Here is an 18,547-nt window from a genome sequence, read left to right as displayed (position 1 = left end):
ATATGATGTTCAAAGTGCCTGAAGAGTGAATTACTAGATTCCTTGTGGGCTCTTCTCTGGTGCTTATCTGTGTGATGGCCAACTGCTCTGCAGATGTGGCTCAGCCCTGCTATGAGGCGGGCTGTTTTCTCCATGCTGGGAGCACTTAGGCCTCAGGTTGAAACATCCATGACTTAAGATCGTAACATACTTTCTACTATTCTTCTAAAAAAAAAAAAAAAAGTTTCAGCTCTGAGCACTCACTGCTTTTGCAGATGAGACCCAAGCATCTCAGCCCGGGTGTTCAGAAAGACCCGGGGCTGCACAGTCAGTGCGTCGGTACTCGACAGCCTCTGGGCTCTCCCCTGCATCGGGCGCCCATGGCATGGGATGTCCCATCTCCCAGGGAAGCTGTGGGCTGTGTCACAGGTGGGACTGACCCCTCTCCCTGCTGGCCCCAGCACCCTGTCCACCCCATAACTAACGAGGCAGGTGCCCCCTGGTATTAATCATCATTCATAATTGGTGCTGGTGGCATTGCCTATAGTGTATCTTGATTTTTTTTTTTTTTCCTCCTTATCTCCTTCTTGTTTGTTAATAGTTACCCGAGACTGTACATTTATTCCAAACTGCCATTGGAGCATATGCAACCTCTTCAGTAAGGCTCCGCTTCTGAGTTTGGGGGCTCACCATCAACAGTTGCAACTTAATCTTGATGTTTTCCACTTAAGGAAGAGTCTTTCCAGTCCCAAGTGCCAACCTTTTATAAATGCTGTTCTCCCTCTCCAGTGGATTTGTATCTCTGTGCTCCCCCTTTAACAGTAGCCTACGGCTGCCTGTGACTTAAACTGGGCCTTTTATTTCAAATGTCTCCCTTTCCAGAAGGGATCACAATCACATGGGCTGAGCAGGATTTTGCCATTAGTGGGGGGTTTTCCTGTAAGTGTTCCCTAGCAGGATGCGTTTCCTCTTGCATAAGCAGGCTGAAAACCCTCCGAAGCCACAGAAATACATCTGTTGGATTCTTGAGACAGATAAATCTTTTATAAACAGGAAAATGGGCAAACTCATGGTAACTCTTGTGACACATCATGATGGGAGATCAGAAAGAAATGGAATGAAAAGTATCACTGTGCGAGCACGGCTGACGGCATCCTGCGTTTCTAAGGTCCTTTTAAATGCTGACACAAAGGCCGGCGGCTGAGCTGTACGGCGGGCACAGGCGGCGGGAGACGGAGTTAAATGTTTGGTAAAATTCAGCTGGAAGTCACTTGACATTTGGGGGGGAAAAACAGGAAGAGTTTTGAAGGCTCTTCCCTATGTCCCCACCGGGATGCGTAAGATGCCGTGTGTCGCGGAGCGGGATCCAGGAGATCAGCGCAGTCGTAGATCTGTCAGCACTTCTATTGTAGTGGTCTTTGCAGGGTGTCTAATGCTTCTGTTTTAATTTTGCTGAGGGCTGTAACTCTGGCAAAATTTAAACTCCTTTCAGCTCCTAGTCGTGAGGTTTTAAATTCTCCAAATTTGTACTTCACCAAAAAAAAAAAAAAAAGAAAATATTTCCTGTCTAGCAAGTGTATGGAGATCATTCCAGCTCCTTAGCTAAGCTTTAACTGCAGAGACAATGATCTAATTAGACTTCCTTTTGAAAAAACTCTTGCTCCAAGCCCACTTCCTAAGGGCAAATCCCTAGCACAGCCCTGTTGACCACGGATGCGCTTTCTTGCCCGCTCGGGTATTTCCAAAGTCACTTCCCGAGGGTCCCAGGTCACACTTTTGCATGTGTGATAGAGGCTGAATCAGTCTTTCCTTAGGGCGAATCATCTCAGGTATCGGCGTCTCGCCTGATAATCCTACAAGTGGCCAACCTGGGAGCTCCTGCCGGCACCGATGGCCGCACGTGGCCCTGCGGAGAGAACCTGTGGCAACCAAATTCAGCTGTGGTTTTCTTGCAGACGGTGGAGGAGGGGATCCTTTGCACTGCAGCATTGAGAAACAAATGAGGATGCTGAATTCTCTTCACGTTTTAACCGGGGTAGGGAGAAGATGACTTTTTGGGGGGGGGGGGGGTGGGACTCAGGATCAAGCTAACCCTGTGTTGTTTTTTCACCCGCTCGCTTTCTGTGGCGTGCTGGAAGAGCCACGCTCGCTGCTCTTTATAACTACAGCCTGCACAATTTCTCTCCCCCCCCCCCCCCCCCCCCCCGCCTCTCCCACCACTTCTCTTTGGAGAGCAGCCAGATCAAAATGGCTGCGATCCAACGCCAAGAATCACTCCCTTTGCTATGGAAATGAGGACTCGGAGGCTGCTCGCCATGTGTTCATCGGAGAGTTCCTGCTGAGGATGATGAGCTGTAGGTGGGGAAGAGGGCAGCGAAGGTGTGCCGGAACAAATCCGCTTGGAACAAATAAGGGTATTTTTGGATACATCTGACTCTTTGCATTTTTTTAAAAGTCATTTATAGAAAACCAAAAAATTACCCTTTCCGTCAAATGCTAGCGATGAGGGAAATAAAGTAGTAGAATTTCACCAAAGGATGAAGGGTGTTTCTCTTCCATTAGAGTGGCAGACCTCCTGGTACCTGATATTGGAGATAAGCGGGTTTTTTTGGTTGTGTTCTGGTATTGCTCAAGCGAAGGAAAGATATAACTATCCAAGCTATACAAATAATCCTTCTTCTTAGCTATCATATCCACATTCCCAGCATTAAAGTGGACAAATTGCAAAACCCCGGGGTATATGATACGTTGACACGGGGCAATTTGCCGCGCGTTAACTCAGCGAGGCAGGTTTAAGCCCTCGCTTTGCCGCCTTCAAAGCCGTCAGATTTTAATCTCGATGCACAGTGGGATGGGAACATTGCCAGTGGGTGAACAGTCATGAAAATTGCCTGCGCGCAAAGCGGGGGGGGGGGGGACTTTTCCCTTCTCCTCGACGAGTTGCACGCCCCGGGCAGATGAGTGAGTCGGGTTTTTTGCCGCAAAAAAGACCTGCGAGGTGTGTTTTCGGAAGGGAAAGGGCTGAGCCGTTCGCGAGCTTCCCGCCGCGGTGTTGCGGCACGTTGGGCTTTGCAAGAACGTCCCCGTTTCTTCAGGGTGGCCTGGGGTCAGCCGGCGTGCCGGCGAGGGATGGAGGCAGGAAGGGGGCGATGCTTCTCGGGTCGAAGCCGCGGATGCCGAAGCGCGGGCAGCAGAGCCCTGCCTTGCCGCGCAGCGCCCGAGCAGCTTACGGCTGGGAGGAGCCCTCTTGGGATGAAAATGTCTGACAGGTCTCTGAATGAGTCTACACAATAAATTAGTAACTGGGTGGGGAGCTGCATTTTTTTATGGTGTATCTTAATTGGGCCTGGGGCAGGTTGATAGTACAAGCGCGTTTCTTGTCTTTCGGGGATCTCCGAGTTGAAATTCACCTTTTCTTTGTGCGTGATTCAGTGGGGCTGGGGCTCGGCTGGGATTATGCTCTGAATCCACCCTGGGAAATAGGGACGGTGTGCCTGGACGGAGCTGTGCCCTGCCTCATCCACCCACCCTCCCGCCCTCCCTCCCCGCTGGGGACGGACGGACGGCCACGCGGTGCGTCCCCGGGGAGCCTGCCCGGCCGCCTGCGCTGGCACCGCTCCACCTCCAAGGCACGACGTACCATCTGCTTCGGCAAGAGTTTCTCCCCGTCCATTTTGGATAACTTAATCTCTTCCTTTGCCTGAAAACAAAACAAAAAGCCGCATCGCGCTGTGAGAGGAGCAGTTGTATTTCCCCCCCCCCCAAAAAAACCCCAACTGGGTGCACTTCACTGCCAGGTGATTAATTATCTGTCCTGTGCGCGCATTGGTTTGCTCCTAATGTTCCGCTCTACAGCTGGATGGAGCAGCCGAGCTCCCGGGGCGGTGTTGTGCGTTGCGAGTGTATAAAGAAGCTGGACGCCTGGATTTTGCACCCTTACCTGCTGCCCGGAGCTGGAAAGTGGCTCCTGGTTTATGGCTTCCCGTTGCGCTGGGGTGTCACTGGGTGTGCCCAACAGAGAACAGGCCTTTTATTTGTGCCGTATGCGAAATAGTTGGCAGAAAGTGTATTATGCAATTCTACGAACTGACGTTAAGTATGGAGGAAGCCTAAGTTCATCTATAATGTCATAGTAATCATTAATAATTTATATATAGTTTTTTTCCCTGTGGACATCTTAAGCGTCGGAATCATTCACCAAATCTTGCATTTAAAAACCTACGCCCGTTTTTTCTTAAACGGCATGAGTTCTTAATAAAAATGGTGTTTGGGGCGCTCCCGTCGCCCTGAAATGACCGAGTTAATCGGGGGGATTTAACAGGGCGTGAGTACAGAAGCGGCACCGAGAGAAACGCTGCGGGGAAAACCCACCTACTCGCAATGGCTGGAGATAAACGCAGAGTGTATTTCGCTCCCCCTTCACGCCTGTGTCACCAGCTCGTACCGGTCAGGTCACCGGTGGCTGAGAGCCATTGCCAGCTGCGTGGCCTGTGTTGGTGGCCTCCACCCCACACCTGGGGACAGACGTCCCCATCGCAGAAACGGCCCCGTAATCGATGTGTTTATTATCTGTGTCTGCAGAGAAGCTGGTGAGGCTTTTCCCCGAACGGGTAACTCGCTGCCTGGGCTGTGACCCTCAGTCTGGCCTTTGCTCTTACCGTCACGCTGGTGACACCGGTGGCACTTGCACCTCCACAGGAGCTGCCCGGACTGGACGCAGAGACGCTGTGGAAATGGCCCGTGCCAATTCCCGAATGTTTCAGCTGGATGTGATCGGGGGGAGCTGGTGGAAAACAAATACTCCGATTCTTTTTTCTTATCTATGCGGAAACTGGAGTATTTCACTCGATAGCTGTCTGTTATGTTAATTGTAACATTTTTCTCCTCTTCAAACATATTACATGACTGCTTATTTCCCAGCTCTGATGAGTGCTTTCCTCCAGTTATTCAGCTTTTTGTTGCTGTTAAATTTTTTTTTTTTTTTTTAACCTCCGAGACTACAAAACAGCGATCATTCTGAAGTCTCTTTTTCGCTCCGCTTTCATGCGAAGCCTTTGCAGTTGGAGACAGACGCACAACCTTTTATCACTTTTGCTGCAGACAGGCTGCGCAGAGGGAGTCGCGTTCAGAGTCTCTCGCTCGGGAGCGTCAGGCTGGTGGGTCTGGAGCAAGAATCCATGAATCTGAGCAGTTTTTCCCAGCCTCTGCATGTGCTTGGGGACCTACTGGGAAGTAAGATAGGAGAAGTCAGATTATTTTTATTTTTTAAAAACTTTTTATTTTTTTTTTTTTGCTTTCCCTGGAGGCTGGGGCAGAAATATTTTTCTCATATGTAAAAGCAAGATGCTGTCCTATGGAGGCTCCTCGTTCTCCTGCAAGCCCTGACTGAGGGAGAAAAACCTTGTATGATGGGAAAAGGCCTTCCCAGCTGTGAGGGCTCCGTAAGGTTGCGTCCGCGGAGGGCACGACAGTCGCTCGCTTCCAGGGTTGGTGTTCGCATGCGGTGTTGTGCCCGTGCCTTCTTCCAGGGCTTGGGTGCCGGAAATTTCCATGCCAGTCCCTTTCCCTCTAACTCAAGCCGCCTTGAAAATTATTCTTCTCAAGAGAAGAAGTGCTACAGACACACAAAGTTAATTTGAGTCATTAGCTTGTTTCCATTACTCCTTTCTGCCTAGGAAACTAATTTTATTATTTTTTAGTGAGATTTTGGAGTTAGAAGAAAGAAATGGAAGCTAGTGAACATGTGGAACCACTTCACAGGAACACCGGATTTTGAGAGCTTGCATTTTTATTTACATCTTCTGGACCCTGTCTGACTTGAAAGTAAACAAGTTCAATCCGAGACCAGATTTATCCCCGAAAATATGCGGAGACTTGTCTAAAAACTGCTTTTTAGGATTAGGAACTTCCTTTACTGCAATAAGAGAATACATTTACTGATGTAAGCATGATGCTTAACTGGCAAATTCCTTCTGTAAAACACCCTTGGAAGTGCAGTTCAGTTGTGTTTGGTACAAAACAACCTGAAACTTTATCTTCTTTTTTTTTTTAAAAAAAAAAAAGGTAAAACTAGGTGAGAACTTGGCAAGTCTAAAGCAAGGTGTGGGAACAGCGAGTGAAAGCGTGTTTCTGTGTTGCTGGAAGTGGGGTGATGGTGCAGACGAGAAGGTCCCATGGAGGTCCTTGGCCGGCGTCTTCTGGGCGAGCAGGAGGTCCCTGCACCTGTAACTGATCTCCTTCTTTTGACGTTCCTCTTCCCTGCAGACACAATGAGGCGAGTGGTACGACAGAGCAAATTTCGCCACGTGTTTGGCCAAGCGGTGAAAAACGATCAGTGTTACGACGACATCCGCGTTTCCCGCGTTACTTGGGATAGCTCCTTTTGTGCAGTAAACCCCCGATTTGTTGCAATAATTGTAGATGCTAGCGGTGGCGGAGCCTTCCTGGTGCTGCCTTTGCACAAGGTAAGTGCTTTTTGAAAGTTTCTCGCTATTACATGCTCGGCTTTGTTGTCATTTCCGCACTTGTTTACGAATAACATTAAGGCTGTGAAGTCTTTGCTGTGTTGTGACAAATGCTGCTCAGTAGTGCCATGTAAGAATCCATTTAATGTCTCTGTAATCAGCCTGATGCTTCCTGTACATTACACACAGTAAATAAGCGGTTTGCTTGACTAATCCGAGCCAGTTCTTTATGACAGAAGTTTCTACGTAGAGTCACACTCCTAATGAAGCCTCTTCATTTATGATGGCGGTGGTCAGGTTTATCCACTGTCAGGGGTTCAGCTTTTTGAGCTCTGCCAGTATCACTTAGGTTCAGGTGCATTCCTGAATTAATTACTCCTTCCAGCCCCGTATCAGATGGATGCAAAGGAAGGAGCTGGTTCCAAGAAGGGCTTTTCCATAGGGCTCATGGCCCTGGCATCTGAGCTGGTCTAGGCTGCTGCCAGCCCCTTCGGTTACGCTTTCTCTGTACGGTGTAAGACAAGAATGATCTCGGTAAGAAAACGGCTCCTCCAAATACCATCGCAGCTGTCCTGCACTTCTCCAGATCGCAGGGCTGTGTCTCGGCTTTATTATACTTCAGCCAGATCTTCTTATCCCGAGGTATCGAGGAGAGGGGCTTCCTCTGATCTTGGGCAGGGAAAAACTCCCCTTGCGTTCTCTACTGTGCAACACGCTGCTAAGTCTCCAATAAATAATCTTTCAGTGAGCCCGTACATGCACTCTGCTTCTTTCCCTTCTGCTTCGACTTTATTTGTAGAGCCCCCAGGGGTGTGCTTTGCAAAACACACAGAAAAATTAGATTCCTGTCCATCAGCTGTGAGAATGGCCGGATGAAAGGTTGGGGGGGAGGCTGAAAAGATGGGTGCGGAAGCCTTCCTGGCAGTGTCTTGCAGTGCTGTGTTATAAAAGCTCAAGAATGAGCAGGAGCAGTGTCTCGGACTGAAATAAATCCCTGTTGCTCCCTGATACCGCATGGAAAAAACTGCAGAGCATCTTTCTCCCGGCCTCCTTGGAGAGCGCTGCTCTCGTCTCCTGTTCTGGTGCTTCACCAGCACATTCTTGTGATCAAAGTCTTTTTCCGTAACGTTATTTTCTTTGTGACCCTCAAGCTTCTCTCTCAATTATACACGTAAGATATCCTCAAGTCTGTCATCAGCCCTGTCCTTTTTTTCTAGCTCCGTTTGCAGATCTGCCCTGTTTTATATATAGAAGTAGTGACCAGAATGGAATACAGCATCCCACGTGGCGAGTGCGTTACAGGAACAGAGGCTTCTCGCTTTTGCCTCAGTTGCGCTAAGCAAAGCGAGCCAAACCCTCCTTAAATAGCTCCCCGTTTCGCTCGTCTTACGAACTGCCCCTCTTCGCAAGTCTTCTGCTTTGTGCCCATCTTCGGGCCACGCGTCCTGCTCTTGCCCAAGCCGCGCGCGGTGCCGCAGCTCTCCGTCGGAAGCTCCTTGCTCAACACAGCCCGCGGTTGCACCCCTGTTGCATCACGGCACGGCCGGACGCCGATGGCAGGGGGACGCGCCCCCCTCTTTTTTTCCCCTCTTAACTTCCCAATGTTTTCTCAGTCCCCGGCAGAAATTCCCGACAATTCTGAGTGATCTGGCCTTTTGCATTTTTCAGTGCCATCTTGTGTCTGGGGTTGTATTCGGTTATTCCTCCTGCCCTCCTCTGTATTTGTCATTACCTTTGCGCCCTTGATGATGTTCCTGTCCTTATACAGCTATTTACTATTCATTGATATATATAATTGATATAAATGAGTATTGATTTCATATTCACATATGAGAAGGCTTCATGCCAGCTCTGCTCGCAACCCCCCCAGCCTGACACGTTCTTTTGCAATGCAACACGTTGCTGGCTTCGCTCTAACCAGTTCCTGTGTTCCTCATTTATTTTTATAGCCTCGGCTGATGAAATTGTTCCTTCGGTGCCTTCAACTCCCTAACATTTTGATTTCTGTTTGAGAGGTATTCATCGAGTTCCCGCAGCAAGATCCTCGCTGTTATATTTGGGGGGGGGGGTGGGGGTCAATTTTAAGCCGTGGTTTTGGTATGATTTTAAAATTGAGCCATAAAAATGCACTTGCCGCATGTCGGAGCCTTTGGGAGGAGCAGGGAAAATGGCCCTCCAAGAAGTTAATTGCCTCCTGTCCGCTCAAACCCGGCGCTGTGCGGGGTCACTGTGAATTACTTCTCATGTGGTTTGACCTTCCGCGAGGGCTGAGCCGAGCCGGCGCGTCCGAGGGCCGGTGTCACGGCCAAAAACCCGTTTTCGCTCATTTTAAACGTCCTTTTCCTTCCCAAGTTTCACCGATATTAGGGGGTTTGTTGCGGCCGAGGCTTTTTGCTGCCAGGCGGGCGGCTCCCGGCTCCTTCCCCGGCCACGGGCAGGGGGTCGGTGTCGGGGGGGGGTGGGTGATTTGGGGCGATTTTGGGGGGGGAATGAGCGCCCGGCGGGACCCCGCACCCACGTGCGGGGGAGGAGGGCGCCGGGCTGCCCGGCCCCGCCCCTCCGCGCGCGCGCACCCGCGCCCGCCGCAGCGGCACTGCGGCGGCCGCGGCTTTTTACCATATATGGTCATGGCAGCGCTCGCGGCCGCCGGCCGCCGCCGCGCTGATTGGCGGGGGCGGGGGCGCGGCAAGTGCGCGGCACGTTAACCCCTGCGCGGCCGCCGCGCCCCCGCCCGTCTCCCTCCGCCGGGCCGCCCCGCCTCTCCGCCCCCTGGCCCCGCGGGTGAGGAGGGTCCCGCCGGCAGCGTGGAGGGGAGAGCAGAGACCCAGGGGGCTGCTGCCTCCCTCCAGCCCCGCATCCCCTCCCTTTCCGTTCCTGCGTCTCTCTGCACCCCCCCCTTTCCATCACCGCATCTCTCTGCATCCTCCACCCCACTTCCATCACCGCGTCTCCCCGCACACCCCCCTTTCCATCCCTGTATCCCCCGCTTTCCATCACCACATCTACCCGCACTGCCCTCCTCATCTCCATCCCCGCATCCCCCCCTCCATCCACGCATCCCCCCCTTTCCATCACCGCATCTCCCTGCATCCCCCCCTCCTCTGTCCCTGCATCCCCCCTTTTCATCCCTGCGTCCACCCCTTTCCATCACCACATCTCCCCTCATCCCACCTCCTCTCCTCCATCCCCGCATCCCCCCCTTCCGTCACTGCATCTGCCTGCGTCCACCCCTTTCCATCACCACATCTCCTCGCATCCCCCCCTTTTCTGCTCCCGCATCTCCCCCCCCTTTTCTGTCCCCACATCCCTCCTCTTCCTCTCCATCCCCACATCCCTCCACCTTTTCATCCCCGCAGTTCCCTGCATCCCTCCCCCCCGCTCCATCCCTGCATCCCTCCCCTCTAATCCCCGCATCCCCCCGTCCCCCGGGTCTCCCCGCATCCCCACGTGCGGAGCAGCAGCAGCAGCCACTGGGGTTTCTGGCTGTGGCCACGCTTTGTCTGAACTTCCTGTTTTCCTGCCTGCACATGTGCAGGGGCTTTGCCAGGAACTCGCCATTCCCAGGCTCCAGCAAGAGCCGCGGCCGCTCTCTGAGCTGCTGAAAATTGCAATTCCCACAGGTTGGTTGGTCGGCAGAGAGATGGCCTCTGTTGGAACGAACCGCATATTTTTAAAAAGATGTAATTTATGTCAATTAATGGTGTGGAGATGGTAAGAGTCGAGCTAACCACCATTAACTGTACACACCAGGGAAAAACACTGAAAACTTGCCGGCGTATGGGCGGCTGGTACTGAGCAAAGCGTTTGTGCCGAATATCGCTATTAAACTGGAAGCTTTGCAGGCTTTTAGAGTTGATTTTTTTTTTTTTTTTTTTTTCTTGGAGTCTTATCCCAGGCAAAGCAGTGGGTGCAGAGAGCGGGAACCCTGGGGTAAAACTCAGCCTTGGCTTGCTGGTGGGCACGCGCTGCCGGTTTAGATGGAGCTGACCTCCAGCGTGGTGGGTAGTCACTGTTTTTAGGGAACGCTGCTGCGCGGTGTTCCGTGTGCTCATCTCTCTTCATACAGCGACCGGAGCAAGAGAGCAGAGAGCTCCCTGCCTCCGCTGCCAAAGGAGAGGGGTTGTGGGGCATATACTCGCCCGACTCGATGGGTGATCCCCGTTTTATGGCCCAGATGAAAATTTTGTGGGTTTCTTGATGCGCTGAGGAAAGTGACTTGCAAATACCTGGGTTTGGTGCGTGGTTCTGGGGCCGGGTCTGCATTACAGCAGAACTGAATACGAGGGGTTCCCCCCCGGCCCCCTGCTCCCACTTCGAAAAAATCTTTGCAGTTTGTATCCGCAAAGGAAAAAGCTGCTGCAAAGGGTTCCTTTTTGTTTCAGTTCGTCTAGAAAGATGCCTTCGGCTGAAAGTCATGTTACATAAGGCCTTTAGAAGAGGCTTTTTCAGTCCCCTTTGGATATACCTCTTATTAGATTTTCCATTTGTGTGCCTGACTTATTGTTGCGCTGCCTTTCCATAGGCAGCATTCCTACAGAAGCTGCGATCAGATGGGTGCCCTGGGAGGCAATTAGCATGTGGGTGGGTGAGTGCACACCTCAGGAATGATCTTCTCGAAGGAATATGTTGTTCCGCAAGTGACATGCCTTAATGTTCAACCCTGGCATATGTAAGTTGTTAATCAGCTGTTCCAGATTCTCGTTCCTCCAGGAAGGACTGGAAGAAAATCATCCTTTTCTGAATTGCGTGTGAAATAAAATGAGGAGGTACTGCTGCGATGGGTTCGTTGAGGCCTTCCAGCAATTTTAGGTGGAGTGTGGATGGAAGGGTACGAATTAAAATGAGTTACTGTTGTCTTGACCTCGGCTGCTGTGGAGCCCCCGTCAGTGCTGGTGCTGTAAATCTTTTTCATAGCAGGGTCCCTGTGAGAGGAGTTTAAAAGGTCGAAGACTATGAAGGGGTATTTCCCCCTAAGTTTTGGTCAGACTTCCGTGCAGCTCCAAGTAGATTCGAAAGTTGGGTGGAGGAGATTAAAATTCAAGATAACTCTGCAACAGCTGAATAAAAAAAAAGCAAGATATTGGTGGTTTTTAAAAGATCCAAGTCATCTTGTGACCAGTGGAACTGCTAAAACCTGGTTTCTTGCCAATTTTTCCTGTGTGCACTCTGCATAGAGCAAATGTTCCCCGGCTGCCTTCCACGTCCTTTCTCTCTTGGCCATCGGCACGTGCCCACCTCCCCTCCGTAGCCCAACTGGGGTGCCTGTGGCACTCAGGAGGGATACGGGCTTGAGTCATAACTGCATCTTCCCTAGCGGGGCACTAATTTGGATTTCCTTCTTTTATTTCACCTTGGATTTTTCTCTTAAGCTGATTTTTCTTTAAAAAATGTGAGATATTCATCACTGTCAGTTTGATTGCAATGGCTCATCAGGTTCTAGTGTACGAGGGAAGAGAGGGCAGGCAGCGTGGCTAATTAATCTCACTTCTCTGGGAAAGCAAGCAGCAAATGCCGTCCCCTGTCTTAACGGTCAATTGTGCAAATGTTGCTGCAGTTTTAAGGCCTTGTCCAATAATGAAAATGGAAGTTGCGCTTGATAGGTTTGTCTGCAAGCGAGTATGAAATTGCCCTGCTCATGCTCCACATCTGCCGCCTTGTCCGTACGCAGCGCTTGAAACGGAGTGTGAGGAGCGGGGTGAGTCCTCATAACGTGTGTATTTGCCTCATATTCAGATGAAAAATTAACGTTGCTCCACCGGCAGCACGAATTTCTGAGCTGTCTGTGTGGCACAACGTCACTGGTTTGTGTAGGTACAAACATATCTGTGCAAACAGTACATACGCACACTGACAGCCGGGCTGCAGGTGGCCTGAAATGGAGGGTAAAATCCTGGTTTTGCTGTTTAAAACTTCCAGCTAAACTCAAATCTTGGATGTCCAAGGACAAAACGAGTTCAACAGAAATGGTTGGAACAGAACGGCGTCTTCCCTGGGCTCTGTCCAGACTTTCCTTCTGTCTCCTCCTTCCCCATCTGCGTTTTTACTGGTCCCAGTTTGTTTCACCGTGGCTGATGCTGGAAGTCCCGGATCGTCTGTTCCCAGCTCTCAGGGATGAGCGTGTTTGGGTGACAGGAGGCTGTTATTCCCTGTGGATCCTTTCCGGGCGCTGCCTCCTTGCTCAGCCCTCTCCGGATGGATGCTCTCTTCCACCGCCCCCTGAACTGCAGCGGGGTTTTGCCACTTTATCCCAGAACCCTAAATGTTTAGTTTCTTCCTTCAGTTGGAAAAGTAGTGCGCCCGTTTTACTAACTGCTTCAGAAATCATACTTTAGGGGACAGAACAAAAGAGTGACTCCGTATCTTGTTAATTGTAGTGTCATTTCTGGGCAGCAGCAATTTGTTTTGAATCTCTGCCTGAAGGGCTTCCTCTGCTAAGAGTGAGCTGAGGCTGAAATTTAATTTCCAAGTGTGTTTAGAGCTTTCCTCTAGAAACTGGGATGGGCATTAGCTGAAATGCTGGAGCTGAGTGATAGGGGTTAGCATTCCAGGTTGGGTTTTGGGGGGTTGTTTCTGTTGCTTTTCTCCTTTTTTAAAGGCAGCGTGTGAGTCGCTGATTGCTGCAACTAATGTTGTGAGGGATCCTTCGGCTAAACGTACATTTTTCCAGCATCCCGCAGTTGCAACCAGCCCTTATCTTTCCGTTCTCCGGCCAGCTGCAAGTGCCGGTGTGAACGCTGAAGTCCCCCAGCTGCTGCGGCTCCTCGCCAGCGGCGTGAGAGGAACCTCGCCATGGCTGCCTGCTCCCCCCGGCCGCCCGCGCGCCCCAAACCCTCCCAACCGCTTTGAGCTGCGATGCCAAATGCGCCGGGGCCCTGCAGTGCCGTGGTTTTTAAAGCCCTGCTCTCGCTGCTCGGGCAGGGTTGGCTTTGTGCAGGATTCCTGTCTGTCACCACCTTTGTCTTCCTTCCTCTTTGTTGCATCCATTTAGGTCTGGGCTCTCCGGAACAAGGACCTTTGTCTCCGTTGTGTAGCAGCCTGTAATGTCTACTGTAATGTCGCAGCCCTGCAGCTGTCAAGGTGATAAAACGAGAACAGGAGCGCTGCCGAGGAATATTTGGAGGGCACAAGCAATGTTTCTAGTGGTCCGTTTCGAAAGCAGTGTGTAGTTACGAATGCCTTAAAGTCTCTTATTGCATGACGTTACAGTAGACCTTTTTGGGACCAACACTTTTCATAATCTTCCGAATTAGTTATGGATGCCTTGATTGGTTTGCTGGGTGACTAATGTCTATTTGTCACGGTCAGGAGAGAGCAATGCACTTTCATTACGTCCTACTGCAGTACTTTCTCCCAACTGCCTCCTGCCTGACCAGCTGCTGCAGCCAGAGGTGGAGGTTTGGTGGACGGAGCACGTGAAACTTCACTCGACTGGACTTTGTGAAGCTTGAGTTTGTTGTAAGGAAAATACACAGTTTAGCTAAGAAAAGAGGAACGTTTTCTCTTAACAGAGAAAAGGCACTAGTCGGTTTGTATTTCAAACTTCGCAGTTGTGACCTGATTTCCTTCCTCAAACTTCTGCAAACTAAGGGTGGGGGGATTGCTTTTGCTTGTGCAACTCGATGCCACTTCCCCATTTTAAATGGCGATCTTAGTGAGCGCAACCATGGGTTGGGGGAAGCAGCTGTTCTCCGCGATATTTTTACCATAATCCATGACTTGTTTCCTGCAAGCAATTGCCCTTTTCTGGCAGAGAAGCGTTTGTGAGAGAGTCAAATTAATTCATAAAACTACCACTTTTTGGAACGGTTTTCCCGTGCTGCTTATCTGTCCCTTCTGGATTTAATAACAGGTTGTTTTTTTTCTTCTCATCTCTCAGTTTTTTCTGATCTGGGATACATAAAAGCACTAAATGAATTCATTTCGCAAGGTCAACTTACCAACTGTTAAAGGACCCTGAATATTGAGCGCGCTTCTAGTCAACGCCATCCAGCATATTAATGCTAATCCTCAAATTCACCTTTTTGGCTAACTTTTTGTAAAATACACTCTGAGTTTCAAAAGTTGTTACTGTGATGTGTTGCTCAACCAGAGTCGTAATGGATTATGAGAAGGATTTAATTTCTTGAAGTCATACCGAGTTAATTTTAAGCTGCGTATCAGCACTTGAGATTTATTTTAAATCCTTAACTAATTAAAAGCTTACATTTTATAAAGAAATAAATAAATTTCCCAAACCTGGGAGTATTACGGTAGTCTGAAAACGCACCCGTTTGGCAGCAAAGTTGCAAACCTCGTGGGGTTCTTGCGGCAGAGGCGTCTCTTTTTAAAGGAGTTGTGTTTAGAAACATTAAATTTGGTAATTTTAAAAGCTGGCTTTTTTTTTTTTTTTTTTAATACCCTACTGCAGGTTTCCTGGTCTTTCCCTTTTGGCAACCCCCCCCCCCCAAATATTGTTTTTAAAGCTGTTTTGTGCACAGCTAATCCCACACGATGCCAGGAATAGGGGTCCCCCTGCTCCGGAGAGGGGAGCGCTGCCGGGAGGAGGAAGCCTGTGGCGTAGCCTGCATGGACGGTATTTACAAAACTGGCTTAGAAGAGGTGGTAAAATCACACATCTGAGTTACAACCAGTTCATTTCTTACCCTGCCGGGCGGTTGAGGGGAAGGTGTGCTGGGTCGCGCCCTGGGGTGGTGACATGAGTAACTGTCTTTTGAAGGGTCACGCTTTCTAATGAAAGTGTGTTGGTTTGTTTGTGTTGTTTTTTTTTTTTTTTTAAAGTGGAGCAGATGAAGTGCATCTAGAAGCGTTGCCGAGGAGAGCTCTTGCTCTTTGCTAGCTGTTCAGGGAAGCACCGTGGTTTCCTCTGCCCTGCCAAAGGTGTTTTTGTGTCTCTGACCACAAGTCAGTGGCTTCTCTGAAAGCGCTTGGACTTCTCCTGGCTGAACTGCAGCTTGGAGCAGCGTCACCCATTCTGCCCCTCTGCATCCTTATTTATTCTTATTTTGCTGTTTTGGTGCCGTCCTTTGTGGACCCTGGTGAGCAGCTGGGTTGGTTCTCTCAGGCAGGATTGCCGTGCCCAGATGCAGAAGTTGGTGCCGCTGGGCTGCGCATCTCCCCTGGCGTTGTCTTCCTCTGCCAGCCCCTGGGGAGCCGGTGTGTTACCGGCAGTGTGACGTCTCCTTCTCTTGTTTGTACTCTGCTTGCTTGGCTTCGTAAATTTTTGTGAATCAATACGCATGAGGTTGCTTGAAGTTATTGCATCTCCCATGCTGCTTCTAAATAACATCTCATTTTCCCCATCCTTACTCTTTCTGTCCCCTTCTTAGAAATGCTTTTCGTATGTCACTATCCACATCCAGGCGGGAAAAGTGTCCACTTTCTGGATGATGAAGGTAATAAGCACCTGTTCACCTGTAACACGGTGCAAAGCTATTTCTGCTCAGTGTGGTTTAACTTCCCCTTTGTGCGTCTTCAACTTCTTCTTGATCCAGATGGCTCTGGCCCACGAAACGTTTTCTGTCCTTGTCCCCAAAAGCCACCCCTGTGTGTTGATCTCAGATTCCTCATCTTGGTGACAAGACGGAGCTTGACGCTAGTTTTCTGCTTCACCTGCCGAGGGAAGGGGACACGCTCCCCCAGGGGAGCTGGAAGCCCATGGCTGCGCTGGTCCCTTCTGCTTTCGGCCATCAGGAGCTCACACGGAGCCTCCCTCGTCTTGTTTTCCTCACTGCCCTCGGAGCAGGGCCGATTAGTGAGCTAATGGATGTACAAGATAGCTGTTTTTAAAAAATGAGCTGCATTTTAGGTGATCAAAAGCAGGCGGTGGGGTTGCCTGGTCGCTGCGGTCAGCCGGCTGTCACAGGCAGTTGGCTGCTGCTGCTCGTGCTGTTCAGGTTCATCGTGATCAAAACTGAAAGGTGAAGTTTCTGGTTTAATTTGTTCAAATTGAATATTTTTGTTCCTCCCTCCAGTAATAAATTACTGTAAAAAAACTCTAAACTAAACCGACAAGCACTCGTGCAGCCTGCAAATAATTAGCCTGGGCTCCTCTTAGAGGATTACTCTGAGCCCTGCCCAGGAGCAAGAACAGGTAGTCACTGACGTCTTGCAGTATTAAGTCGTATTTTTTCTTTTGATTTAGGTCTATATTTGTATTCAGCCTGTAATGCGACTTCTGAAATATGTTCGTGCGCATATGCTCTGCATGGTTCTTTTTTAATTAGATAAATTAAAATAGATGGACTATGCATGTCAGTTGGATGTATTAATTTTTTAAATCCTATTTCACATTGTGGCATCCAAGAGGGATTACACAGACTTTAATTTTTGAATGTCTGGTTTATGGCTTTTCATCTACAACACTTTCACTTTTAATAAATTCAAAAGGATTTGAATCACTGAGACAAGTCTCTTTTTTTGAAACCTAAATTTGGCCACTTGAGAAATAGTGGTTGTTTTGTTCCTGTAACTTAGTCTGGATCTGTATCTTGTTTTGTTGTTAGTAGAGGTCTTCAGGTCAGTAGTCTTCAAAAGCTGGTGTCCAGCATTATTCCGATCCTTTGTACGTAAGACAGCGTTGAATAGGAACAGCCTTCCGCATGGAGATGGGTAGGAGGCATATATTAAGAGATGTCACCTCCAAGGTTGGGGAATCTTATCACTGAATGGCGGAAGTGAAATGCCAACCATTTCTTCTGCATGTTTAAGCACGAAAGAAGATGGCCCCGTCCCAGACCTCCTGTCTCACTTCTCCCATCGCTCATGAAAAGGCCATCGCGGCATTCCCTGGAAACAAAACCCCCCGGAGCGGGAGCTGGGCTCTCGCCCTGGAAGTGCAGGAGTCTCCTGCTCACCCTGCAGCTGCTATTGTGTGTCTTCAGTATTTTAAATACTGCTTCTTGTGTGTACAAGACTTGACCAAGGGAGATAGTGATGATGAGCTAGAGTGATTTTTATTTCCTTTCACACGGAGGAAGCTGGGGCATTAGGTGCATCAGCGGTTTGGGGGGGGTCAGGTGCTTCAGGCTGTTGAGGGGCTCCATCAGCAAAATGGTTGGCAAAGTTGGTTTCTTTGCAACAACCGCGTTGGCATCACTAGGTTTGTCTCAGTTCAAACGGGAACATCTCATTAGCTTGTTTTCTTGGAAAGTTTATCTGTGTAATGGGCTTGACTTGGGCAGCGTGCTGGTGGCCTTTGTCCTCCAGTCATAGAGAGGCAGGTACAGGTCAGGGGCGGCCGCGGCAGTCTACGTCGGCAGTATTTGTTCCTGAAAACAATCTTTTACTCTGCACAACTGTGTCCTAAAAACTCTCCATCACAGCAAAATACTTCTATGATGAAAACAAGCAAACTTGGTAAATTCAATGACCAGCAGCACTCTGCAATTAAAATTTCAGCTTGGTTACCTTTAGCTGTCGCTGGCTACCGTTGTGAAGCACAGACAAAACCAGAGCTTCACCGGGTGGGCAGAAACTTCTTCCTGAAACATTGGGGATGGACCAAGGGATGGCGTCACAGCAAATGCTGAGATACGGGCAGCAAAGCATCCCTGCATCCCAGGGGGAGCAGAGCCCTCGGTGCCGAACCTCTGAACCTTGCCACGCACCGTCAGGACTTTGCAGCTAGTTGGTGCTGGAGAAGAGTCGCTGGTTCATTTCTTCTGCTGATCCATGAGATGATTCAAATTTCATGGAATTGTGAATGCTCAAAGAGTTAATGCAGAATTAGGAAGCATCTTCCTCCACTGTGTGAGATGTGCTCTGTGCTGGCTGTCTGCTACAGCTCTCTTCTTTGTTTCCTCCTTCAGACAGGCAGAATTGACAAGTCCTACCCAACAGTGTGTGGCCACACAGGACCGGTGCTGGACATAGACTGGTGTCCTCATAATGACCAGGTCATCGCCAGTGGCTCTGAGGACTGCACCGTCATGGTAAGTGTATTTAATTTGTCTTGCGGGGCAGCGTTTGCTTCACGCTCAAAATGCTGCTGCAAATGACACTTGTATGTCTGAAGAGATCTACACTGACACCGAGGGCAGAGCCCTTGCTGGTCATGGGCATTCTGCAGATCGCGTTTGGTCTCGGTTTAAGAAATGATGCTGCCT

At 49.8% G+C, this 18,547-nt stretch overlaps 1 protein-coding gene across 4 annotated transcripts in view; it reads left to right on the top strand.

Annotated features, from left to right (window-relative positions):
* The window catches only part of CORO1C (coronin 1C), a 59,338-nt gene that overhangs the window by 25,743 nt on the left and 15,048 nt on the right, over positions 1 to 18,547 (top strand). For all 4 annotated transcript variants that reach the window (XM_074606395.1, XM_074606396.1, XM_074606398.1 and 1 more), the window contains 2 exons: positions 6,244 to 6,443; positions 18,251 to 18,373. In XM_074606395.1, the coding sequence (XP_074462496.1) occupies positions 6,244 to 6,443; positions 18,251 to 18,373 (323 nt within the window). The remainder of the gene's footprint in view (positions 1 to 6,243; positions 6,444 to 18,250; positions 18,374 to 18,547) is intronic.

The sequence above is a fragment of the Larus michahellis genome, chromosome 13, assembly GCF_964199755.1.
Source record: "Larus michahellis chromosome 13, bLarMic1.1, whole genome shotgun sequence".
Lineage (NCBI taxonomy): Eukaryota > Metazoa > Chordata > Aves > Charadriiformes > Laridae > Larus > Larus michahellis.
Note: the sequence above shows the minus strand (reverse complement) of the source record. Positions and strands in the feature narration are given on the sequence as shown.